Below are 24,643 nucleotides of genomic sequence, written 5' to 3' on the forward strand. Positions count from 1 at the left end.
TTTAAATACAATTCTTTTGAAGTCATGGTACTTCACGTACCAACACCTAATACTAAGGATAAAACATTTTTAAAATGTATTCTAGCAACTGTATATAGGCCTCCAGGGCACCACACAGATTTTATTAAAGAATTTGGTGGGTTCTTATGAGAACTAGTACTGGCCGCAGATAGAGTCCTTGTCGTTGGTGACTTTAACATCCATGTAGATAATGATACAGATGCCTTGGGAATGGCTTTCAAAGACACTCTTAACTCCATGGGCGTTAGTCAACATGTGTCAGGACCCACTCACCTTCGTAATCATACTTTGGATTTAATACTATCTTACGGTATAAATGTGGACGATGTTAAAATCGTTCAGCAGAGTGATATAACTTCATTATATCTCACGGAGCCGATCTAACCAATATCGATGTTACACCTCAAAGCGACGATGTTTCCGATCACCATCTTATAACATGTACACTGCGCACTGCAGAAATCAGTTATATATCTCGTTATCGACAGGGTAGAACAATCACCTTCACTACTAAAGATAGTTTCGTAAAGAACTTGCCAGATCTGACTCCTCTAATAACCTTTCCAACTAATATAGAATCGCTTGATGACATGACCAGCAACATGGGCACTATTTGTCTAATACATTAGAAGCGGTCGCACCTATGAAGTCAAAAAAGATTAATGAAAAGATCATAGCACCATGGTATAATAACACTACTCGCACCCTAAAAAGAGAAACGCGTAAACTGGAGCGAAAATGGAAACAAACCCAATTAGAGTTCTTTAAAATTGCATGGAAAGAGAGTGCAAGCTGTTACAAAAAGGCACTAAAAGCAGCAAAAGCCGAGCACTTCCGTAACCTCATAGAAAATAACAAAAAAATCCAAGGTTTTTATTTAGTACAATTGCTAAACTAACAAACAAACAGACTCCACCTGACCTGGGTATTCCGCCGCACCTTGGTAGCAATGAATTCATGAAGTTTTTACTGAGAAAATCAAAATAATACGAGACAACATAGCTAAAACCAAACCTCCAAGTGTGTCGGAAGAATTAGTTTCAACCATCACCCAAAAAGAAAAGCTAGAGTGTTTTTCTCCTATAAATCAGGAAGATTTAATTAAAATTATTGCAACATCCAAACCGACGACATGCTTATTAGACCCCATTCCGACTACTTTATTAAAAGAGTTACTACCTGCTGTAATTGAGCCAATTTGTAACATAATCAACTCGTCAATTAATCTAGGACATGTCCCAGGGCCCTTTAAGATGGCTGTAATTAAGCCTCTTATCAAAAAAACAAACTTAGACCACAATGAACTTGGAAGCTATAGACCGATTTCAAATCTGCCGTACTTGTCTAAAATACTAGAAAATGTAGTGTCAACTCAACTGTGTACCTTCCTACAAAATAATGACACGAACGAAAAGTTTCAGTCTGGCTTTAGACCGCATCACAGCACTGAAACTGCGCTCGTTAGAATTACAAATGACCTCCTTATTGCATCAGATAAAGGTAACATCTCACTCTTAGTCCTGCTTGACCTTAGTGCTGCTTTCGATACTGTAGACCATAAAATACTTCTAGATCGTTTACACAATTATATCTGTATTCAGGGACAGGCACTGCAATGGTTCAGATCTTACTTAACAGACAGATATCAATACGTCCATTTAAATGGGAAATCGTCAAATCTTACGCAAGTCAATTATGGATTACCTCAGGGATCGGTTTTAGGACCCTTGCTTTTCTCCATATACATGCTGCCCCTCTGCAACATTATTAGAAAACATGGAATTAGCTTCCACTGTTATGCAGATGATACTCAGCTATATATCTCATCAAGACCAGATGATTCCTTTAAGCTATCCAAACTGGCAGAGTGCATCGAGGACATAAAACATTGGATGACTAGTAATTTCCTCCTCTTAAACTCTAGCAAAACAGAAATATTACTTATAGCACCAAAATCAAGTAAACAGAATATCTCCAATTACAGCCTGCAAATTGAAAGCTGCACTGTTACTCCAACAAATACAGTTAAAGACCTAGGCGTTATATTAGACGGCAACCTGTCATTTAAAAATCACATCTCAAATATCACAAAAACAGCCTTCTTCCACCTTAGAAATGTTGCCAAATTACGAAATAGTTTATGTGTTGCAGACGCAGAAAAGCTTATTCATGCATTTGTGACCTCACGGCTTCACTATTGTAATGCTCTACTTAGTGGTTGTCCTGTATCATCGATAAACAAACTACAGTTAGTTCAGAATGCAGCTGCCAGAGTTCTTACTAGGTCAAGAAAATATGATCACATAACCCCAGTTTTATCATCGCTTCACTGGCTACCCATTAAGTATCGAATTGATTTTAAAATTATTTTAATTACTTACAAAGCCCTGAACGGTTTAGCACCTACTTACTTACCCAAGCTTTTATCACGTTACAACCCATCACGCTCTCTAAGATCTCAAAACTTAGGACTTTTGACAACACCTAGAATTACAAAATCCACCAAAGGGGGACGAGCTTTCTCATACGTAGAACCTAAACTCTGGAATAGCCTTCCTGATACTATTCGAGGGTCAGACACACTCTCCCAATTTAAATCTAGATTAAAGACACATCTTTTCAGCCAAACCTTCACTTAGTGCATAGTTAATGAACAGCAGCTACGCTAATTATTCTCTTTATTCTCTTTCCGCCTCTGCCTCGGGAGGCCCATCCCGAGGTAGGAAGAAGTTCCACCATGTCCAGACGACCGACAGATGCCCATCCCCAATTTTAGATTACGCCAGCTACAGCTGCAGACTGACTGACAATCCCAGCTCCATCTAAGGCAATTCCATCACCAGCCAAGAGAAATATGACCATTGGACCATCCCAGCTCAGACCACTACATCCCCAACCAAGAGCAAAGACGGACTATTTGTCTTATTAATGCTGAAGTTACAATATTTGGTATTAAATGCTAAACTACAATCACATGTTACCAGTTTGAGAGCAGCTATGACACGTCAGAGGGGATCTGGCCCTCCCGGTTGAGCCTGGTTTCTCCCGAGGTTTTTTTTTCTCCATTAATCAATCATTGGAGTTTGGGTTCCTCGCCACAGCAGGGCAGTGTTGGCCTGCTCACCGGGAGACTGCATTCATTCATTTATTTATTTAATTAGAAATTATATAATATTTATTAGAATGATCTTACTCGTTGTATAAATACCATACACTGTGCTGTGTTTTAACTTTTCTGTTTTTTCTGTTTGCCCTGTAAAGCTTCTTCGAAACAATACACATTGTGAAAAGCGCTATATAAATATACTTAAATTGAATTGAATTGAAGACATTTCGGATCATTATCTGATATTATGTTTGCTTCACTGGCCTACGGCTGCAAGTCAAACTCCTCGTTACAAATATGGTAGAACGATTACTTCAACTACCAAAGATGCGTTTCTCGACCATCTGCCTGAATTGTCTCAAATATCTAGCATGAGTAAAAACGTTGACGATCTTGACATTACTATTGAAAATTTTACCTCTACCTTCTCGGAAACATTAGACTAAGTTGCTCCTCTGGGTTTAAAAAAGATAAAAAATGGCAGCCCAACACCGTGGTATAATGAACATACTCAGGCTATAAAGAAAGCGTCCCGGAAAATGGAGCGGAACTTTAAGAAAACTAATTTAGAGGTATTTCGTATAGCATGGAAGGATAGTACTCGAAAATTAAGGAATGCCATAAAAACGTCTAGATCCGCCTACTTTTCATCACTAATAGTAGAAAACAATCACAATAGTGAATAATACTTTATATCTAAACTACGTCATATGCTGTCACTGTCAGATGCAGAGAAATTAATTCATGCATTCATGACATCAAGACTAGATTACTGTAATGCAATTTAAGGTGGTTGCCCTGCAGGCCTATTACAAAATCTGCAACTGGTTCAAAACGCGGCAGCTCGAGTTCTTACACGTACAAAAAAGTATGACCATATAACCCCGGTTCTGTCAACCTTGCACTGGTACCCATTAAGGCATCGCATTAACTTTAAGATTCAAGTTCAATTCAAGTTTATTTATATAGCGCTTTTCACAATGTGTATTGTTTCAAAGCAGCTTTACAAGGGCAAACAGGAAAAACAGAAAAGGTAAAACACAGCACAGTGCATGGTATTTATACAACGAGTAAGATTATTCTAATAAATGATATCTAATTTCTAAATAAATAAATAAATGCAGTCTCCCGGTGTGCAGGCCAACACTGCCCTGCTGTGGCGAGGAACCCAAACTCCCATGATTGAACCAGGCTTAGCCGGGAGGGCCAGATCCCCTCTGATGTGTCATAGCTGCAATCAAACTGCTGACATGTGATTTAAGTTTTAGCAATTAATACCAAATATTGTAACTTAAGCATTAATAAGACAAATAGTCCGTCTTTGCTCTTGGTTGGGGGTGTATTGGTCTGAGCTGGGATGGTCCGATGGTCATATTTCTCTTGGATCTTGCATATTACCTATAAAGCCCTACATTGCCTAGCGCCGCAGTATTTGTATGAACTTCTATTGTATTACAATCCTCCACGTACATTACGCTCTCAGGCATCCTGTCAGTTGGTAATACCTAGAATTTCAAAATCAATTGCAGGTGGTAGGTCCTTTTCTTATCTAGCGCCTAAACTTTGGAATATTCTTCCCTGCACTGTCCGGGAGGAAGAAACATCTGTCAATTTAAATCTAGACTAAAGACGCATCTTTTCAATCTTGCATACACTACACTTCCATAATATTAATCCTCAGAGGATCTAGGCTGCATTATTTAGATCAACCGGAAACAGGAAAACATCCAACAACAAATGATGTACTTGTTCCATCAAAGAGTGCAGAACAGTACTCTACTCTCAGCCAGTCTTGTCTCTTTGTTCCAAGGTTACCGCAGGATGCAGTTCATGCCCAGACCTGATGGCAGAGCTGAGAATGGGAAGCGGTGACCTGACAAGAGCTGAGATGATTGAGCTGGATAAAGGACGCGGCAACTTGACACGATTTTTCTACAACACTTCAAATGCTATTAGATTGTTAATGATAATCTTAAATCTATAATTTACCTTATTAGTAAATTTATTTATTTTTTATTTGGCCTTGTTGTGCAAGCACTGTTGAGCTTGTGCAGAGGCAGCAGCTTTTGCCAGCGGGGAACTGGAATCCCCTGGTTGGGCCTGGGTTCTCCTGAGTTTTTTTTTCTCGATTGGAGTTTTGGGTTCCTCGCCACCGTTTGCATTTTGTTTTGCACTATTTGCCTGGCCGAGGGGGCTGCTTTAGAATTTAGAAGTTAGACATAATTAATATTGCATATAAGAATTTATAGTCCGTTTAATATGTGACCTGTGGTTCTCTCTCCTTTATCTCAAATGTGTGTGTGGAGCATTTGTATGTCTGTGTACGAGTGTGTTTCCGTCTATGTCAATGTGTGTAAGTATGTATGCATATTTTGTGTGGAGCATTTGTATGTCTGTCTTTTCTTGTTTTCACCTTTCTCTTGTTTTTACAGGTATTTGCCTTTAGTTGTTTTTCTTGTATTCAATGTGTCTCATGTACAGCTGCTTTGTAACAATGAAAATTGTAAAAAGCGATATATAAATAAAGTTGAGTTGAGAGTTGAGTTAAGAGCACAGTGGCCTCCATAATCCTTAAATAGAAGACGTTTGGGACAACCAGAACCCTTCCTAGAGCTGTCTGTCTGGATAAACTGAGTTATCGGGGGAGAAGAGCCTTGGTGAGAGAGGTAAAGAAAAACCCAAAGATCACTGTGGCTGAGCTCCAGAGATGCATTCGGGAGATGTGAGAAAGTTGTAGAAAGTCAACCATCACTGCAGCCCTCCACCAGTCGGGGCTTTATAGCAGAGTGGCCCGACGGAAGCCTCTCCTCAGTGCAAGACACATGAAATCCCGCATTGGGATTTGCTTAAAAACACCTGAAAGACTCCAAGATGGTGACAAATAAGATTCTCTGGTCTAATGAGACCAAGACAGAACTTTTTGTCCTTAATTCTAAGCGGTATGTGTGGAGAAAACCAGGCACTGCTCATCACCTGTCCAATACAGTCCCAACAGTGAAGCATGGTGGTGGCAGCATCATGCTGTGGGGTGTTTTTCAGCTGCAGGGACAGGACGACTGGTTGCAATCGAGGGAAAGATAATGCAGGCAAAGTACAGGGATATCCTGGAAGAAAACCTTCTCCAGAGTGCTCAGGACCTCAGACTGGGCCAAAGGTTTACATTCCAACAAAACGATGACCCTAAGCACACAGCTAAAATAACGAAGGAATGGCTTCACAACAACTTCGTGACTGTTCTTGAATGGCCCAGCCAGAGCCCTGACTTAAACCCAATTGAGCATCTCTGGAGAGACCTAAAAATGGCTGTCCACCAACGTTTACCATCCATCCACCAGGATCCCCAAATCCAGGTGTGAAAAACTTGTTGCATGTTTCCCAAAAAGACTCATGTTTGTATTAAATCAAAAGGGTGCTTCTACTAAATACTGAGCAAAGAGTCTGAATACTTAGGACGATGTGATATTTCAGATTTTCTTTTTTAATAAATATGCAAAAATGTCAACAATTCTGTGTTTTCCCATCAATATGGGGTGCTGTGTGTACATTAATGAGAAAAAAATATTTTTGCAAATGGCTGCAATATAACAAAGAGTGAAAAATGTAAGGGGGTCTGAATACTTTCCCTACCCACTGTATATATTTTCTAGTTAATATAACAATTGTTGATGCTATCGGACAGTCGAGAGACCGCACAGCTTTAGCTCAGCAACGGTGATGGCGGGGGTAAAAGAAATACACCAGCTCCAGAATGCGATTAACCAGTTTTTAAGACATTTTAAAGTAAATTAAAAATCAAATCGTGACCCAAGAATCGATATGAATCGAATTGTGAGGTACCAAAAGATTCCCAGCCCTACTATCTATTATCTACACACTTTTCTATTGTGTGACAAACTCAGAACATACATTTTAATATCACTTTACAAATACTTCACATAAACCTTTAGAAACATCAGAAATGAAAACATTGTAGCAATATAAAAACTGCACAGAATAAAAAAGAAAGGAAAGGTGAGGAAAGAGGGAGGAGAAAGGGCAAGATGTAAGCCTAAAATATTTTAAAAAGCTAAATTATACTTTGATTATATTCCATTCCATTCCATTTTCTACCGCTTATCCGAACTACCTCGGGTCACGGGGAGCACTTTGATTATATATTAAACATATATTTACATGTTTAAATTAATTCAACAAGTTGGATGCACTCAAAAGAAACAGAAATAATAAATATATGTCATTTAATACTTACTAGTATTAAAAAACTCTACCGGCCTCATTGAATTCACATAAAAAGTGCTAGTAAAAAAAGAATTTGCTGCTAGTGCACACTGTTTTAATTGCCTTTATCCACCGGTTTCCTGGGGATACTGCTGTAGGAATGATTATGGGTGAACCTTACAGAACATCGGCAGAAGTAGTGTATTGCAGCATTGAATAACTTATTCTGATGACAAAAAATAAAACTGTGATTCACTTTTTGAATTTGCTGCTTGCAATTGGGAATCTATATAAAAAAAAAAAAAACAGATGAGCAACACGTGCTGTTCATTTATGCACTTGCATCCAGCTCGGTCTTAAAAAAAGATTTCTACTTTAAAAAAAATGTAATTTAAATCATAGGGGTCCACATAATGTGTATGTAAAGTTTCAGCTCAAAATACACCATAGATCTATTATTATACCATACTCTAATTGCCCAGTTTTGCATGTGAGGAGAAACGCGCTGTTTTGGTGTGCGTGTCTTTAAGTGTAAATGAGGTAATAGTCCCCATTTCAGCAGAAAAAGCTGCCAGGGCTGTGAGCCTGTGCTTCCAAAGACAAAACAAGACAGAAGGGTCACATAAAGCGAATGAGAAACAAGGTCTCGTCTTTAAACAAACACATGATTTCTATAAGCGTCACGTTTTCTTTATGTGAAAATACACATGACAAACCGATCGCGTCTTTACAAACCATACACAGCTATTGTTATCATGTAGATGCACTCAATTTGCACATTATAATGCACTATTGGTTTTTACACATAAATTAATCCTGAATATTTGCGTATATAGATATCATATGCACAGTCTATGTTTAGTTTTATTATTATGTTTCAGCACAGTTCTTATTATTATGTTTCTTACATTGTACGTTTGTATGTTTGTGTGTAGTTTGTGTATGTGTGTATACAGCTTTGCACGGTCATTGCTTTCTGTAAGCACACCTGTTTCCCCCCGTGGCCATTCACAAAGGTGCTCCAGTCAATGTCGGTCCAGGAGTGAGACCTGCGATCGCGTCCCAGGGTTTCACGGGTGAAATAACAAAATGTGAGGGTGTCAGGAACCCATGTAACCATGACAAACCCGTCGCGTGTTTACAAAACATACACACAGTTTTCTATAAGTAAAAGTACACAAGACAAATGCATCGCGTTTTCTCTAAGTGAAAGTTACGTAACACAGGACAATCCCGTCGCGTGTTTACAAGCCAAACACATTGCTTTCTATGAGTGAACGGACAAACATGTTATGGTGACATTTTATCTACTTTTAAGTTGCCACAGGTGCCTGGGGTCTTACTTAAAAAATACCAGTACTTACAATGTCTTTATATGCAACTTTGCATCATTCAGTGTGGAGGATTTACATTGAAAACAAAATTAATCCATTGCTCTCTTGTCTACTGTGAGGCTGGGAACAATGTTCTGTGTTGGTCTGTGCAGCCAAAAGTAGAACTGTTAAACTATTTATTTAGTTTTCAATGGAAATCATCCACACTGAGCGAAGCAATGTCAAAATCTACAAGTAAAGACATTGTAAGTACAGGTATTTTTAAAGTAAGACTTAAAGGCAACTTAAAGTAGATAAATTGTCACTGTGACACGTTTGTCCGTTCACTGTTAGAATGCGACGGGATTGTCCTGTGTAACATAAATTTGACTTGGAGAAAGAGCGATGCGTTTGTCAGGAGAATCTTCACTTCAGAAAACTGTGTGTATGGTTTGTAAACACGCAAAGCGGTTCTCTCGCCCTACTGTGGTCGTGACCAGACGGGCTTCGCGAATGGCCCAGGGGGAATCCAGTGTGCTTATCGAAAACAATGTGTTTGGTGTTCAAAGACGAGACCTTGTTTCTTGTTTGCTTTATGTGACCATACTTTAATGTTTTGTCTCTGGAAGCACAGGCTCACTGCAGAGTTTCTGCGGAAAAGGGGGCAGAGACTAGCAGCTCTCTTGCATTTTAAGAGACACACACACACGCTTTTCTCCTCACATGCAAAAGTGGTCATGTAGCGCATGGTATATTAAAAGATCTGTGGTGTTTTTTGAGCTAAAACTTCACAAACACACTCTGGGGACACCAGAGACTTATTTAACATCTAGTGAAACCATTCAAACAACCTCTCCTTTAATGTGCTCATAGTTTAAAACAAGAGTTGCCATATTAAAAGGGTCTTCAAATAGATTGAAGTAAACTTCAATACACTGTATGGTCTTCAATAAAAAAACTGAGACAGTAATCTTGATTAGCAAGGATTCTTAACTGTATTTTACCTATGTGTTGTCAAAAATCTGTTGGAATATATAAAATCCTGTGGAATACATTTCTCAGCTGATATGCTTGATGGAAGTCGTTAATTCTTCCACATCTTGTCTTAAACAAAACGTAGAGACGAACAGGATCTTTCAGTATAATGTTTTGATTAATGGCCAGCTTTATGATATGTGCACACGGCCCATGTGATGCTTTGCAGTTCACTTTTTGATACAAAATAAGAACGATTTACTTTCACAACAACTGAATCAATAAAGTTGCTAAATATCTGCAGTTAATAACTGTAAAATCATCTTCCCTTTCCTCTATAAAATAGTGGGCAGTATGCTGATGTAGTTTATAAGTGCTCACAATTACATTCTGCCATAAATTAATGACTTGAAATACGGCAGATACACGCTTGTTTACAGTGAACCGGAAGTCACTCCCATCATTTGCACAAAAAGCGTCATGGGGCGTTGGAAACTTGTGGATGGAGTGTGTCACTATAGTCCCACTTGAGTATCCAATTTCGTTAGGTTGCTGCCTTTGTAGAGTCATAGAATGACTGAAGAACAAGTTAAGGTTAGAGTTGTTATATTCAATCATTTATATTTTTATATTCAAGCACAATCATAGTACCATTTAATGTCACACTCTAAATGTGTAGTAAACATGCCCATTATTTGAAATGGCTGGTGGTTCTACTAACAGCTTCCGAAACAAATTCAAAAGAAGCAAGGTAAAACAGGACCTGCAGGTCCTTTAGTGCATATAAAAGGAATATAGTTATTCCAGATAACATTGCTAAACAACCCCAATGTCATTGCCCTCTCTGTGCTCCACCAGGATAGACTGATCTCATGACAAGTCCTCAAACAAGTGGATTTAGAAAGGTAAACATGTCCAGCCTACTAAGATTAAACCAGCAAAATGGCACACTGCAGGCAATGATGATGGTGCACGACACCATACATCCTAGCGCTTCGTGTCCTCTATCTGGTGTGGCAGAGGGCAAAGGCATGGTGTGGAGAGGACATTATGAGAGACCTGATAAGACTGCAGTCAAAACGTCATCTGCCAGGACCTTGTTAGAATTCTGATTTATATTATATATGTTAACAGTATATATAAATATACAGTTGAAAGAAAAAGTATGTGAACCCTTTGGGCTTACTTGGATTTCTTCATAAATTGGTCATAAAAGGTGTTCTGATCTTCATCTAAGTCACAACAATAGAGAAACACAGTCTGCTTAAACTAATACCGCACAAACATTATACGTTTTCATGTTTTTATTGAACACAACATGTAAACATTCATAGTGCAGGGTGGAAAAAGTATGTGAACCTTTGGGTTTAATAACTGGTTGACCCTCCTTTGGCAGCAATAACCTCAACCAAACGTTTCCTATAGTTGCAGATCAGACCTGCACAACGGTCAGGAGAAATTTTGGACCATTCCTCTTTACAAAAGTGTTTCAGTTCAGCAATATTCTTGGGATGTCTGGTGTGAATCGCTCTCTTGAGGTCATGCCACAGCATCTCAATCGGGTTGAGGTCAGGACTCTGACTGGGCCACTCCAGAAGGCATATTTTCTTCTGTTGAAGCCATTCTGTTGATGATTTACTTCTATGCTTTGGGTCGTTGTCCTGTTGCATCGTCCATCCTCTGTTAAGCTTCAGTTGGCGGAAAGATGGTCTTAAGTTTTCCTGCAAAATGTCTTGATAAACTTTGGAATTAATTTTTCCATCGATGACAGTAATCCGTCCAGGGCCTGAGGCAGCAAAGCAGCCCCAAACCATGATGCCCCCTCCACCATATTTCACAGTTGGGATGAGGTTTTCATGTTGGTGTGCTGTGCCTTTTGTTCTCCACACATAGCATTGTGTGTTCTTTCCAAACAACTCAATTTTGGTTTCATCTGTCCACAGAATGTTTTGCCAGTAGTGCTGTGGAACATCCAGGTGCTCTTTTGCAAACTTCAAACGTGCTGCAATGTTTTTTTGGACAGCAGTGGCTTCCTCCATGGTGTCCTCCCATGAAGTCCATTCTTGTTTAATGTTTTCCTTATTGTAGATTTGTCAACAAAAATGTTAGCATGTGCCAGAGATTTCTGTAAGTGTTTAGCTGACACTCTAGGATTCTTCTTCACCTCATTGAGCATTCTGCGCTGTGCTCTTGCAGTCATCTTTACAGGACGACCACACCTAGGGAGTGTAGCAACAGTGCTGAACTTTCTCCATTTGTAGACAATCTGTCTTACCGTGGACACATGGACATCAAGGCTTTTAGATATACTTTTGTAGCCCTTTCCAGCTTTATGTAAGTCAACAATTCTTGATCGTAGGTCTTCTGAGAGCTCTTTTGTGCGAGGCATGCTTCACATCAGACAACGCTTCTTCAGAACAGCAAACTCAAAACTGGTGTGTGTTTTTATTGGACAGGCCAGCTTTAATCAACACATCCAATCTCATCACATTGATTGGACCCCAGGTTGGCTGACTCCTGGCTCCAATTAGCTCTTGGAGAATTCATTGGCCTAGGGTTTCACATACTTTTTCCACCCTGCACTATGAATGTTTACATGTTGTGTTCAATAAAAACATGAAAACATATAATGTTTGTGCGGTATTAGTTTAAGCAGACTGTGTTTCTCTATTGTTGTGACTTAGATGAAGATCAGAACACATTTTATGACCAATTTATGAAGAAATCCAAGTAGGCCCAAAGGGTTCACATACTTTTTCTTTCAACTGTATGTTAACAGTGTCATAGATGGAAATAGAAATGTTGTAACTTGTAATAGAAATTGATTTCTATTTTATAAATAAACATTACTGTAATAAGATTTATTAAAAGGAAGGAAGGAGGCGGGAACCGGCAAACATTTAAAACATTTAATAAAGTAATATAACAGCCGGCAGCCCCTCACAGACGACCGCCGGCGAACAAAACATAAATACAAAACACAAATACAAACATAACACAAGTTCGGGCCTGGTCCTCTCTCTTCGACGGTCCGGTCGCTCGTTCCTTTTATATGCTCCCTATCTCCTACGTGATTCGAGCCCGATGTGCGCACAGCTGGCGCTAATTCACAATTACTCACCGGACTCGAACCACGGTCTCGCCCCGCCTCTACTACATACCCCAATCACCCCTCACAGGCCGGGGGGTACCCCCGCGACTGTGCAAGCTCCCTCCCTCCCCCTCCCTCGGGGGGGTGGGGTGGGGGGTATGCAGCGACAAAATGAGACAACGGAGACGGGAGCCATCGGAGCGACCGGAAAGAGAGAGGGGAAAAAATAAAAATTATAGTCCGGTTCCCCGACATGCTGCCGCTCGTTCCTCAACCAGCCGAGAGGCTCTTCCTCGCGGTGCTATGCGGTGGTGCTGATCCTCCTCCTCCTCCGCCTCCTGGCGATTGGCGATGGCTCCTCCGTGTGAGGGCATCGGCAGCGAGTCAGTCCGCCGTTTCCTGCTCCTCACCATCATGGCTGTTGGCAGCAGGATTCCGGCACACGGCCAACGGCGCTGACTCCTCCGATCCCTCTTGGACAGCTGCCACCCCACCTCGGCCCAGGAGCACAGCAGCGAGCTCTCCGTCCCAGCCGAATCCTCGCTCCAGAACCACCGCCTCAGCACCGCGATGCCCCTCAGCAGCGAGGGCTCTCCGACAGCATGTCTCTCCTTCCTCCCGGGTTTCGGCACCAATGTAATAAGATTCATTAAAAGGAAGGAAGGAGGCGGAAATTCGTGATTCGAGCCCGGTGTGCGCACAGCTGGCGCTAATTCACAACTACTCACCGGACTCGACCATGGTCTCGCCCCGCCTACTCTACTACAATTACATTTAACTGTAGAATAATGTAAAATCGTCTAGGGATCGGCCATTGGCCTTACATCTTACTATTTTACTATCATGGTGTGTAACTATGTACAGTAAAGTAAAACACAGGTACTTCAAGGCTGGTTACTTTATTTCTGTTAGGATCGCTACCGTCAAAAATGATGACAACAGCATCATTTAAGGTTGCATGAAACTGCTCTTTTAAGCCTGGCTCAGATTACAGGATTCTCGGCCAGATTTTACCCCGATTTCCCCTCCCGAGAATCTTTAAAAACGGTCGGGCCCGAGATTCGGCCAGGATTATCACGTAATGTGAGGCGTTCACAGATCGAATCTTTCACCTCCCGATCTGCTCCGAGAGAAATCTTAGCCGCCCCGATCATCTCAAACATGTTTGATATTTAAGATTTTAAATCGGGGTGATGACGTTGGTACTTTTGCTACAGCCAATGAGAGACAGATCTGAAAGTTGGTGGAGATGACTGATAGAGCTTTAAAAATGTCGACCGCAAAAGCTCCTGCAAGGGTACGTTGTACAGCGGAGATGGAGGAACAACTTGTGGCAACAACTGGATTTTCTTTATAATTTATCCTCAAAAACATACCACAACCGCATAGATAAGGAAAAGAGCTGGGGAGAAGTCACGTCGGTTTTAAATGTACCGGGTAAATTAACTGCTGACGCTAGGAGGCTTGTAGTTTCGTTCAACAGATTGTTATTTCGCTATAGGCACACATACATGCGGTTATGTGTTTGTTTTTATGCCGTATATTATAATCACGTTGGCATTCATCTGTATTCTCGGCAGCGACAATTGTTTTCTTCCGTTATTTATTAACATTAAACTTAACGGGCTCGTCCAAAGCACAGTCATAACTTCAGCCCTAATAAAAAAATCATATAGCACCATCTGCTCAAAATACGTTCCCGCGGCTTTGGACTGACAGACAGAGAATCATTCAGAGCGACAAAGCCTCAGAATTCCAGGATTGAACACACCTTGCTACAGTTTTGCTACAATAAAGTATAAATCCCTTGCTACTAATTGCTACAGAAACATTTGCTTTTCACCATGGATACGCCGTTGTAGCCCTACAGTTAAAATGGTACAGTTACACACCTGTAGACCTGTTGCATAGCCGCTGCATTTCCTTCATCTATCGTGGAAATACACTTTTTTCATAATAGGACTAATAGATCACGTGAAATTAACTGTGATGTCGCTTTGTTTACTTGGATTGGATTCAATTTATTGTCATTACACATGTACAAGTACAATGCAACGAAATGTATCAAGAAGGAAATACAGCATAACATGAGGAAGGTTGGGAGAAAAACAAGCACACAGTACACATAGACAAGACTTGCAACAGGGTAAGTAATCCAGATCCGGCAAGCAGCCATCCGGTCCTGACGCCATTACGGCGCTTAACACATACCCGCTTGTCTGTGTTTGTGTTTGTGTGTGTGTCTGTATGAGGGATAAGGTCCAAAAGTCTGTGTGTGTGTGTATGGTGGGGGAGGGAATGCAAGAGTGTCTCGCCACATAGGCCTTCAGGGTTGTTTCTCCAGTATAGGCCTCGGCCAAGGCCAATCCTGGTACAGGGGGGCCGAAAAGATAAGATTGCAGTTGTTTCGTCTTGAGGCGAGTAAACCGCATTCAAATTCCACGGCTACTCTCTTTGTCCATTTTGGTCTCTAGCATCATAAATTTTCCTTTCCATAGCCGTGAGCTTTTTCAAGATATAATCCATATTGCGATTAATAGTCTCAGTCTCAGTGCTGACCGCTCTTCCCACGGCCTCCGTCAAAACGGGAAGCCTTGTGAGGCTATTGACAGCTGTTCCCGTTTTAAGAATTTTTCGATAACCCAGGGCAAAGCATAATCCAATCAGCATAATACCTGTTATCTTGGTTCCGAAAAGGTAGATATCTTCAATGTCCTCCACGGAAAGAGCTGCCAGACACACGATCCGCCATCTCTCCCACGCGTCCATCCGGTAGCCAGCTGCGAACGTTCCGTCAGGGCATTCAGGTTCATCCGAACCTTTGTTTCTCGTCGAGAAAATGGTGTCAATTGCGCTAAGGGACCAGTTGATCAGCTCCATAATTTCCAAGTTTCGAGAGAAGTGCAGAGAGAGTCTCTCAATAGATGAGACGAGACAAGACAGGAGACAAAGCAGGGAAGATATGGCAAGGACGGGGAGAGAGAAAATGCGACCGCCTCCGATGAGAGCCAAACGAGAAGGGGTCTTCTGTTTCCCGGTGAGATGACGTAAGAGTCGTCCATTGGTATGATAATCTTAATATTATCCTGTATTTGGGTGTCTTAAAATGTCTTTTGATGTGTGTAGTAGAGTAGGCGGGGCGAGACCGTGGTTCGAGTCCGGTGAGTAATTGTAAATGAGCGCCAGCTGTGCGCACACCGGGCTCGAATCACGTAGGAGATAGGGAGCATATAAAAGGAACGAGCGACCGGACCGTCGAAGAGAGAGGACCGGGCCCGAACATATGTTAAGTTTATATTTATGTTCTTGTGATTTGTATTTATGTTTTGCTTTTATTATTTCTGTTATTAAATGTTTAAATGTTTGCCGGTTCCCGCCTCCTTCCTTCCCTACTTGAATCGTATTACAATGTGCAATTATGAAACATTACAATCTATTCATTTTTATTTTTGCACTTGCTACATTTAGTCTTATTTATAAACACAACTTTACCCCCAACGTTTTCTTCTCTGGACATTTCACATTCATAAATGCAAGTTTACAAAGGGAAAACCTATTTTTGTAGTGCTTGAAAAAGAGATTCAAATGTAGATGTAATGCCAGGTTTAGGATTGTACATGAGAGAATCTGGCAAGATTCTCCTTATGTGTAAGCTGCAACCAGATTTAAAATCTGTCAGGATTTTAAAACTCCTGTAGTCTGAGCCAGGGTTTAAAGAACTAAAAGGTGCGGAGCTAGAGATGGGGTACTGACATCACAACTGAGCAGCCGATTAGGAGCCAAGAAAGTCAACTTAAGTAGGATCTGGTTTGGTATGTGTTGTATGCCTACATGGTTGACACTGATCAGGCTGTCGCTACGCCATAGGTTGTGCGTAGCCTGACATGCACCTCTCCAAAGAGGTAAAAAAACTCTGCGCTAGCTATAATTAACAACTGAAGCTGCAACAAAAGTGACTACAGCGCCCCTAAGGAGAAATCGCAATTATTTTCTACCGTAGATCACGATGAACACAGACAACAACATATTGTTTGTGATCCATTAGGAGGAAGGAAGTGTTCATATTTTTATATAAATAAGCTTCCTCTCGCAGACTTCAGCAAACCACAGCAGCAATTTTACTGGGCACTGACCTGTCGCTAAAGTGTGTTTTGGTCAAGTGTGCTCCAATGGGAGTGAACTGTACATGTGTTTGCATAAGTGTAGTGCACTGCTGAGGGACTGAACACTGAGACGGTGATGTTGATGATGGCTGCTGTTTTCCGTATGTTTACCATCATTTCAGCTCTCTTGGCGAGGACAAACATGGCTGCGACTGGAAAAGGCAATAGAGCAAGGGTCTCCTGAGGCCGTAGACGCCCTCTCGTGAGCACACGCGTACAACACATACATGAGGTTATACACTGCAGAGGGGGAAGATGTGCAAAAATATGGGGAGAACAAGTGTGACTGGAAAAGATAAAAAGTGAGAGCGAGAGCAAAAGACAGAGCGAGAGCAAGAACGAGATAGAGAGATAGAAAGAGAGCCTGCAGACACAACAATGCTCAGAGCTGATTGGGAGTGACAGTCTGCTGATTAGTCAACTCAAAGCCTTTCAACACAAAAGCAAGAGCAAAGAAGTGAGTGCATGCGCAAGAGCAACCTTTTCTTACGTACACTTCGATATGCAGTGTTTTGTGAAAATATTTTTCCTCTGCATGTATGTGCAAAAACCTATAGCCTATCAAAACTATGCAAGCTTATGTTCCTGTGAATTTGTGAACTGATGGATGTGTCCTACCTTGAGAAGATAGATGGGAATATTGCTAAAATCCACTGGGAGTTTGAGAAGAAATCGAGCAGAGAACTCCCCTGTCTAGGAAAAAGAATATAAATAATGAACATCAACACACATTAATCACATAAAACCCTACTCTTTTTTTATACTCACAATATTTACAAAAACAATTAAAACACAAAAACATAAAAATAAATGCACATAAAATATACCTATACATTCCACATCACAGTGCATTCACAAAAAATCAGCAATGACTATAAAATGTTATTAATAGGAAATATTTGTATATACATATATTGTACATACTATACAGATGAGGGCATATGTTTATGTCTTCCAGAACATGTAAATAATAAAAACATAAAAGAAAAAAAACTGCCCTAAATAAGCTATTTCAGTATTTCTGCACTAGACAAAATATTTAGCACTGCCTTTTATGCTTAACTTGAAAATGATAAAATATAAAATAAACGTCATAGAAACCATTGACTCGTCAACACATTTACAACATCAATTATTTTTAAACCATTTATAAATAAACTGTTTGTGTTGCTTGATGAGAAACCTTGTAATTCCAAGCAGAAAGTGTTTTTTTTATAGAATAAGGTTTTATCAGGATTTGTCCTATTCCAAAAATCCTCATTTACAAATTTGGAATGGAAATTTATAATACATTAGGGTCTGTCTTTTCATGATTTAGAATTGTCCACCATATAATTTTTGCTATATGGAATGCAAAACTTTGAAGCGTAATATCACAAAACTGCTCAGAATGCAGATAGAACCTTATAATTCCAGGGTTCCACTTTTAAACTTTGAACTGATTGTTATTATTGTGTATAATGGACTTTGTATTATCTGTTATGTCAAACCGCTTCATCAGCGCAATACTAAAAAATAAAAAGCATTTGTTTATTTCTCCTTTATATAAATATGATTCTGCAAGGTGTAGGTAAATTTATGACCTCTGCATTGACATTATTGCCCACCAGCCACCATGCTCTATAAACAATGGCCACTATAAACCTAAGGCCTACTTATCAACCGCTAATTTAAAGGTAAGATACCTATTCAAAATAAGGGGAAGTAGCATCTTGCTTACTACAGTGAGTATAATTCACTGTTTAACTCGCATCATCATGTGAGGACTGCACAGATGTTTCCTAATCGCAGTCTGTTATCCCACAGACCAGTTATACTCCTTTAAAGATTGTAACTTGTGAAGCAAGAAAATCATGCCTTCAGCCCAACACACTGAACTTTCCCACAAATGCAACAATATTACCGACACTTCTGCAGGGTGTGTGCTTGTTTTTAACTGGTTGCGCAATACACTTCTTACCCACCAACCTGTGCATAAGGCCTTTGACATTCACATTCAGGTCTACACTCCAGTGAGTAACAGCAAGAACAAACCTATGCTCTGTATTTACTTATGTTCTTGGTTCACACTACAAGGGATTATCTTGGAACTCTCTGGACAATTGAGAACAATTTAGTAGAATTGTTACCCTGGAGTGTTTTAGAACAGTGTTTTTCAACTGGTGGATCGCAAGACTGTTATGATTGGGTCACAGAGTGTACAAAGAAACAACATCAACACCAAAAAACGTAATACTAAATGTTTTTCTGATGTGAGATTTTTATTTTGAAGGACGTGCATGAAAGCCATTGATAGAGGCAGTTTGAGTAGAGTGCCTGAGAAAAAAGCACTGTCCCTAATAAATATCTACAGTCAGGTGAGATGTTGTCAGGCTTAATGTCAGTTTCATTATTCTTTAGTTAATAACCTAAACTTGTTACAAAATAAAGTCTCTCATCATAAAAAATTGTTATGCTGTGCGCACGCTGCATATCCCTTCACTAAAGTGCAATAGAATCTGTCACTGTGAAATCTTACTTTTCATTCTGTGCAACAATAAAGACTTCTTAAGACAGACGCACACAGGAAAACTTGTCTGGAGTTTTACTTCAGAAACTGACTGTCATATGAGCAGCGCTGAAGGACTGCATCTCCTAAACACTGCCAGAATTTTAACGTAGGTAAAATTTGACATTTATGGTCATAATTAGATTTTCACCCGTTGCCTAAACGTGTCAGAAACCAATGGCGCTATCCAGACGTTATATCGTTACAGCAGGCACAGTACGTTAGGCTAGAACTTTGATCTTAATTTTATTTACTTTATTCTGAGTCACTTTCACATCCTGAATATATACTTTAAATGCATGTTGCAGACTTTCTTATTGCTTTTGGCTGAAAGCATATGTATTTTTTGTTGGTATTTTAGTACAAGTTACTATTAATGACCACGGGAATGGTCATGTGGGCAACAGTTGAGAATCACTGTTCTTGAAGGTGTTTCCATGCTACATAACTCTCTCCTAGGAGTGGGAGTTATGTCAGTTGTAAAAATTTTACAAATTCTTCTTACCTAGTTAATGAAACTTACTAGAATAGTGAACATAAGTGTCCAGTTGAAGTCACACACATTTCATATTAATGTCTATGTACAATGACACAAATGTTTCAAATATTTGTCCTTGTAATATCCATAAACCAGCACTTTTGAATAATTTTGATCCATTTGACCTAAATGATCAGAAATCTCCCCAAAGAAAAGTTCTACTCTTTCCCTTATTAGATTAGCACACACTTGAAGTAATTCAGCACAGGTACCCAGCTGTTCTTGCGTCCAGCGTAGATCTCCATGCTGCGACCATAGTTGGGGTCCTCCAGAAGGCTGTCATACTCAAAAAGAAGGCGGGAGCTGTCGCGTAGACGCTGGCACTGGTATTGATGGTACTGCTGGAGCATCTCTTTTACCAGCAGTAGAAGACACTCTGGTTTACCAGCATCCCACGACACCAAGTGCTGTCAGGGTAGAGAATAAGGAAAAAAGTCAGCATTTCATAAAAAAACTCAAACACAGCTGATGGTGAAAACAGCACCCATCCCTTTTCAGCCCATATTTAAATATATGAAAAATATAAAAATAATAATAACTCTAAAACTAACCCTCTCTCTTTCTCTCAACAGGTAGTGGTCTAGCATTTGTTGAAACCAGTAACTTTGTATTGGCTCCTATTGTATTTTTTCTCCTGTATGACATATCGCTTATTGCTCCCTAAACTCTTTATAAGTTGCTTTGGATAAAAGCGTCTGCTAAGTGACTAAATGTAAATGTAAATACGTGATGCTGAATATAAAAAAATAATAAAAGGCAAACCTATTTGTTGATTATTAAAAAGTTAGTCAAATTCAGCATTCTGAAAAAGAACGGTTTACGATCGTGACATCATATGAGGGGTGGAGTCAAGTGTAGAAACATTTGATGCCTTATCGTCTGAGGTTGTTTCGCCTGATGCCTTGTTGTACAAGACCTGATTGCTTTTAGTCTAAGGCCATTTCGCCTGATGCCATTCTGTCTGAGGCTGTACTGATTGATGCCTGATTGTGCAAGATCTTAGCACCAACGCTGTTTGAGGTGTGAGGCCGTGTTGTCTAATATCTGAGTACCGACACTGAGGTCTGAAGATGTCCTAATATGTATGGAGTACTCTACAGCAGCGGTTCTCAATCCTGGTCCTCGTTGAACCCCGCTCTGCATATTTTGTGTCTCTATCTTGTTTAACACACCTGATTTAAATCGGCAGCTCGTTAGAAGAGGGCTCAATGAATGAATAGTTTTGATTGACGTGCTCCCTAACAGTGTTCATTGCTCTCTACTCACTGCAGACATGAAATCGGCTGAAGTTAATTTAAGAACACGAATAAAGCGTCCTCACACAGACAAAACCTAATACGGATTGTTGAAGGGGTTATTTAACCGTAATCTTGAGATTTGCGTAGTCATGCTTAGTGCCCTTTGGATGGAATTTATACGCCCATTTCGAACAAAAATTATGGCAGAATATCTGGTGATGTTTAGTTCGCAGGGCTCTTACAGGCGTATTGAACAAACTTCCGAAGTGGTAGGAGAATCATACAAAATTTGCAGAGTGGGGATCCACGAGGACCAGGATTGAGAACCGCTGCTCTACAGGACCTATTGTGAGAAGGCTTTTATGTTCGATCAGGCCTAAATGCCAAAATAATGTGAAAATAAGCCATTGAGAAATAGGAAACACTGTTCTCACAGTTTTTAGACAACTTGTGTCCGTGCTATATTTTTGTGCACAATGTGAACAATGTTTTGATAAAAAAAGATACATTTATCTTTTAAACAGCAAGCAAGTGCAGGATATTTACAGTACCTCCTATTGAGATCACTTCTATAAGAGAAGGAAATGAGTTGAGTGGGTGTATGCCTGTCGCAGAGTTTGCATCGCTATGTTTTTGCGGGCTGTGTGAGCGGGAAAAGGCATGGATGCCAACACGGTCTACTTGCCTTTCCTTCTTTCCTCCTACAGACTGACCTCATTTGCATAGGTGATCCCAATTTGCATGAGCTTCCCTGACTAGAGCAGTGCACAGGTATGCAAATTTAGTGTGAGGGGGCAAAAACCAAACTGCCACCTTTTCAAGCAGCATTCCACCATTCTTCTCCCTGGCCTAATTCTACCAAACAGCCAGCTTCGTCTCCGAGGGCCAATTGTTCTGTGATGTGTGAGATGTACACGAGATGAAATTAAATATACGTGACACTAAATGAATAAAGTGAAGTAAAATATTTGCAAGCATGTTAATAAAATCATGTGCATCTCACTTAAAGGATACTCCTTTTTGTCAAGATTTAAAAATAAGACAAACAAATAATCATTTATGTCATTTCAAGGCACAAATTAACAGCCTGGATTAAGATAAATTTGTCACATGCTGCCTTGGATTTTTCATCTTGAATTTCATTGCTCCTATGACTAATTTAGGAACACAGGCCTGACTGAGTCACAGAAGAAAAGAGAGGGGACAGAGAAATTCTTCTGTCCATTGAGGCATATATTATGCAACTTCTTAACCACACAAGCAATAGTATTTAGCTGCACTTGTTACATTTATTGGATTAAATCAAAATGCCTTCTTGAAGATGACGTAAATTGACTGTTGACTGAAAAAGAGGTCCTCAGTTGTGACCGGGCATTAGGAAAAAACAATCTACTCCAAGATAAATAGTACGCTCACAAACAATTTTAAAGGATTTTTAAAAAGTTATTTAGCTTTTATGAACTGGTAAGCCATGGCATAGCATTTCAGACAACCAAGTAAATTACAATCCATGCCCAATCCTATCCACCTGTTCATTTTGTGGTCTTTTTCTACTTTATTCTAAAAAGACAAATTTATAAAGAATTGATTATTTACTTTTTAATTTAAAATACATTACCAGGCAATACCTCTCAAAAGAATCTTTAATTTATAAATAAGGAGATAGATATGATTAAGTAAGTATATATTTGTAAATGTACTATTTCAGTGGTTCTCAAACTTTTCAGATCAAGTAGTACCTTTGATAAAATTAGTACCACCAAAGAACCGCCATAGAAAATCATATGAATAAACACTTAAATTAATAGTAGAGCTGTGAATCATTATCTGTATACCCTGTCCTCCATGTAATACATTTACATTAAGTCATTTAGTTCCTTTTAAACTCTAGGTTACTTTCTGTTTTTGGATCACGGTTCCTTTCGAACTCTTTGTTCCTCTAGGTTCCCTTTGAACTCTAGGTTTCCTCAAATAATCTGACTAAATTCATAAATGGGTTGAATGTTGGGAGAGAATGTTCTCAGCAGAGCTCTGGGAGTAAGAGACCATCACAGGGGTATATTTGTGTTAGCTTTCTTACTCGTTTATTTCTGCACAGGCAGCCCTTTATATTAGGTACAGAAAAAGAACACAAGAACAACTGCAAGCAAAATACTTTAGGTTTCACCTTATGACCTAATAAGGTATGACAAGGTAACTGTAAGCAGGTATGTCTAGGGTCTGTCTATAACCTAGCAGACAAAGAATGTTGGCCCCCTTCTCTCCATGGCCTTGCATACAATTGATTATATTTATTTGTGTGGGGAACTAAAAGCTTTTATCCAAAGCGACTTACAAATGAGGTAAACAATGGAAGCAATTGGCACAACATAAGGACAACATAAAGCATAAGTGCGGGAAAACTGGTCTCATATAGCTCATAAGTTTTATTTAAGGAAAAGAGTAGAAAAGAGATATTAGTCAGAACTAATCGGTCAGGTGCTGACGGAAGAGATCTGTTTTCAGCTAATTCTTAAAGATGGCTAAAGAATCTGCTGATCTTGTAGCAACGGGAAGATCATTCCACAAAATGTGGAACAGATCCAGAGAAGGTGCGTGAGAAAGATTTTTTTTATTTACCAGCTGTTTTCAAACTAAAGAACATGTTTTTCCATGCTTTTCAAGTTAGTCAGCTTTAATAGTGAAGACAAACATTTTTAGTGCACTGTAAACATGGCTCTGTAAATTACTTATGAGGGGGATTTATTCACTTTGTGGGGACTTGTAGAAATACTACAAAACTATATTTAAGACAGACAATGTGGAATGAATATTTAACAAAGAAGATAAATAAATAAAATATATGTATACTTAAACACCAGGAGATCAGCTGTGTTTAACCAAAGTCTGATATAACAAACAGATTCCCACTTTACTCTTGTCAAAGTGGTGCGTAAAAACTAAATCGCAACTTGCGCTTCATTGATTTAAACCTGAGTATTAGCGCTTAACAGCATAAACAACGGCTTTAAACAGCGGATCAGGTTCTGAAATACATACATAATTAATTTACACTAATACATCGGAAGAGAGAGGGTGAGATACTGTAGGCTGCCTGTCTGCTCGAGCTCTGTGTTTGAGTTGCCTGCCTATCACGCGCCTGAGTTACATCGACCAATGATATATAAACAATCATTCATACAACTAAAGGCCTATTAAAATTGCACATAGGGACGTATTCTGTATTTATCCATCTAAACATTTAAAATTGTATTAAAACACAAAATGTAAATTAACATATAGAGTTTTTAATTTTCTGTCGTGTCACATACCACCAGGGTTCTCTTGAAATACCCACTAGCATTGCGTGAACCACAGTTTGAGAAACAGTGAAGTATTAAATTGGTGCATACGTACACAAAAAACCTGGACTAACTGAAAATCATTGTTTTT

General features: G+C 39.6%; 1 protein-coding gene across 2 annotated transcripts in view; it reads right to left on the bottom strand.

Moving 5' to 3' along the window:
* babam2 (BRISC and BRCA1 A complex member 2) overlaps positions 1-24,643 on the bottom strand; it is a 190,278-nt gene that overhangs the window by 87,877 nt on the left and 77,758 nt on the right. For both annotated transcript variants that reach the window (XM_056768777.1, XM_056768778.1), the window contains exons 5-6: positions 20,186-20,380; positions 17,506-17,580 (exon numbers count right to left, since the gene is read on the bottom strand). In XM_056768777.1, the coding sequence (XP_056624755.1) occupies positions 17,506-17,580; positions 20,186-20,380 (270 nt within the window). The remainder of the gene's footprint in view (positions 1-17,505; positions 17,581-20,185; positions 20,381-24,643) is intronic.

The sequence above is a fragment of the Triplophysa dalaica genome, chromosome 15, assembly GCF_015846415.1.
Source record: "Triplophysa dalaica isolate WHDGS20190420 chromosome 15, ASM1584641v1, whole genome shotgun sequence".
Classification (NCBI taxonomy): Eukaryota; Metazoa; Chordata; class Actinopteri; order Cypriniformes; family Nemacheilidae; genus Triplophysa; species Triplophysa dalaica.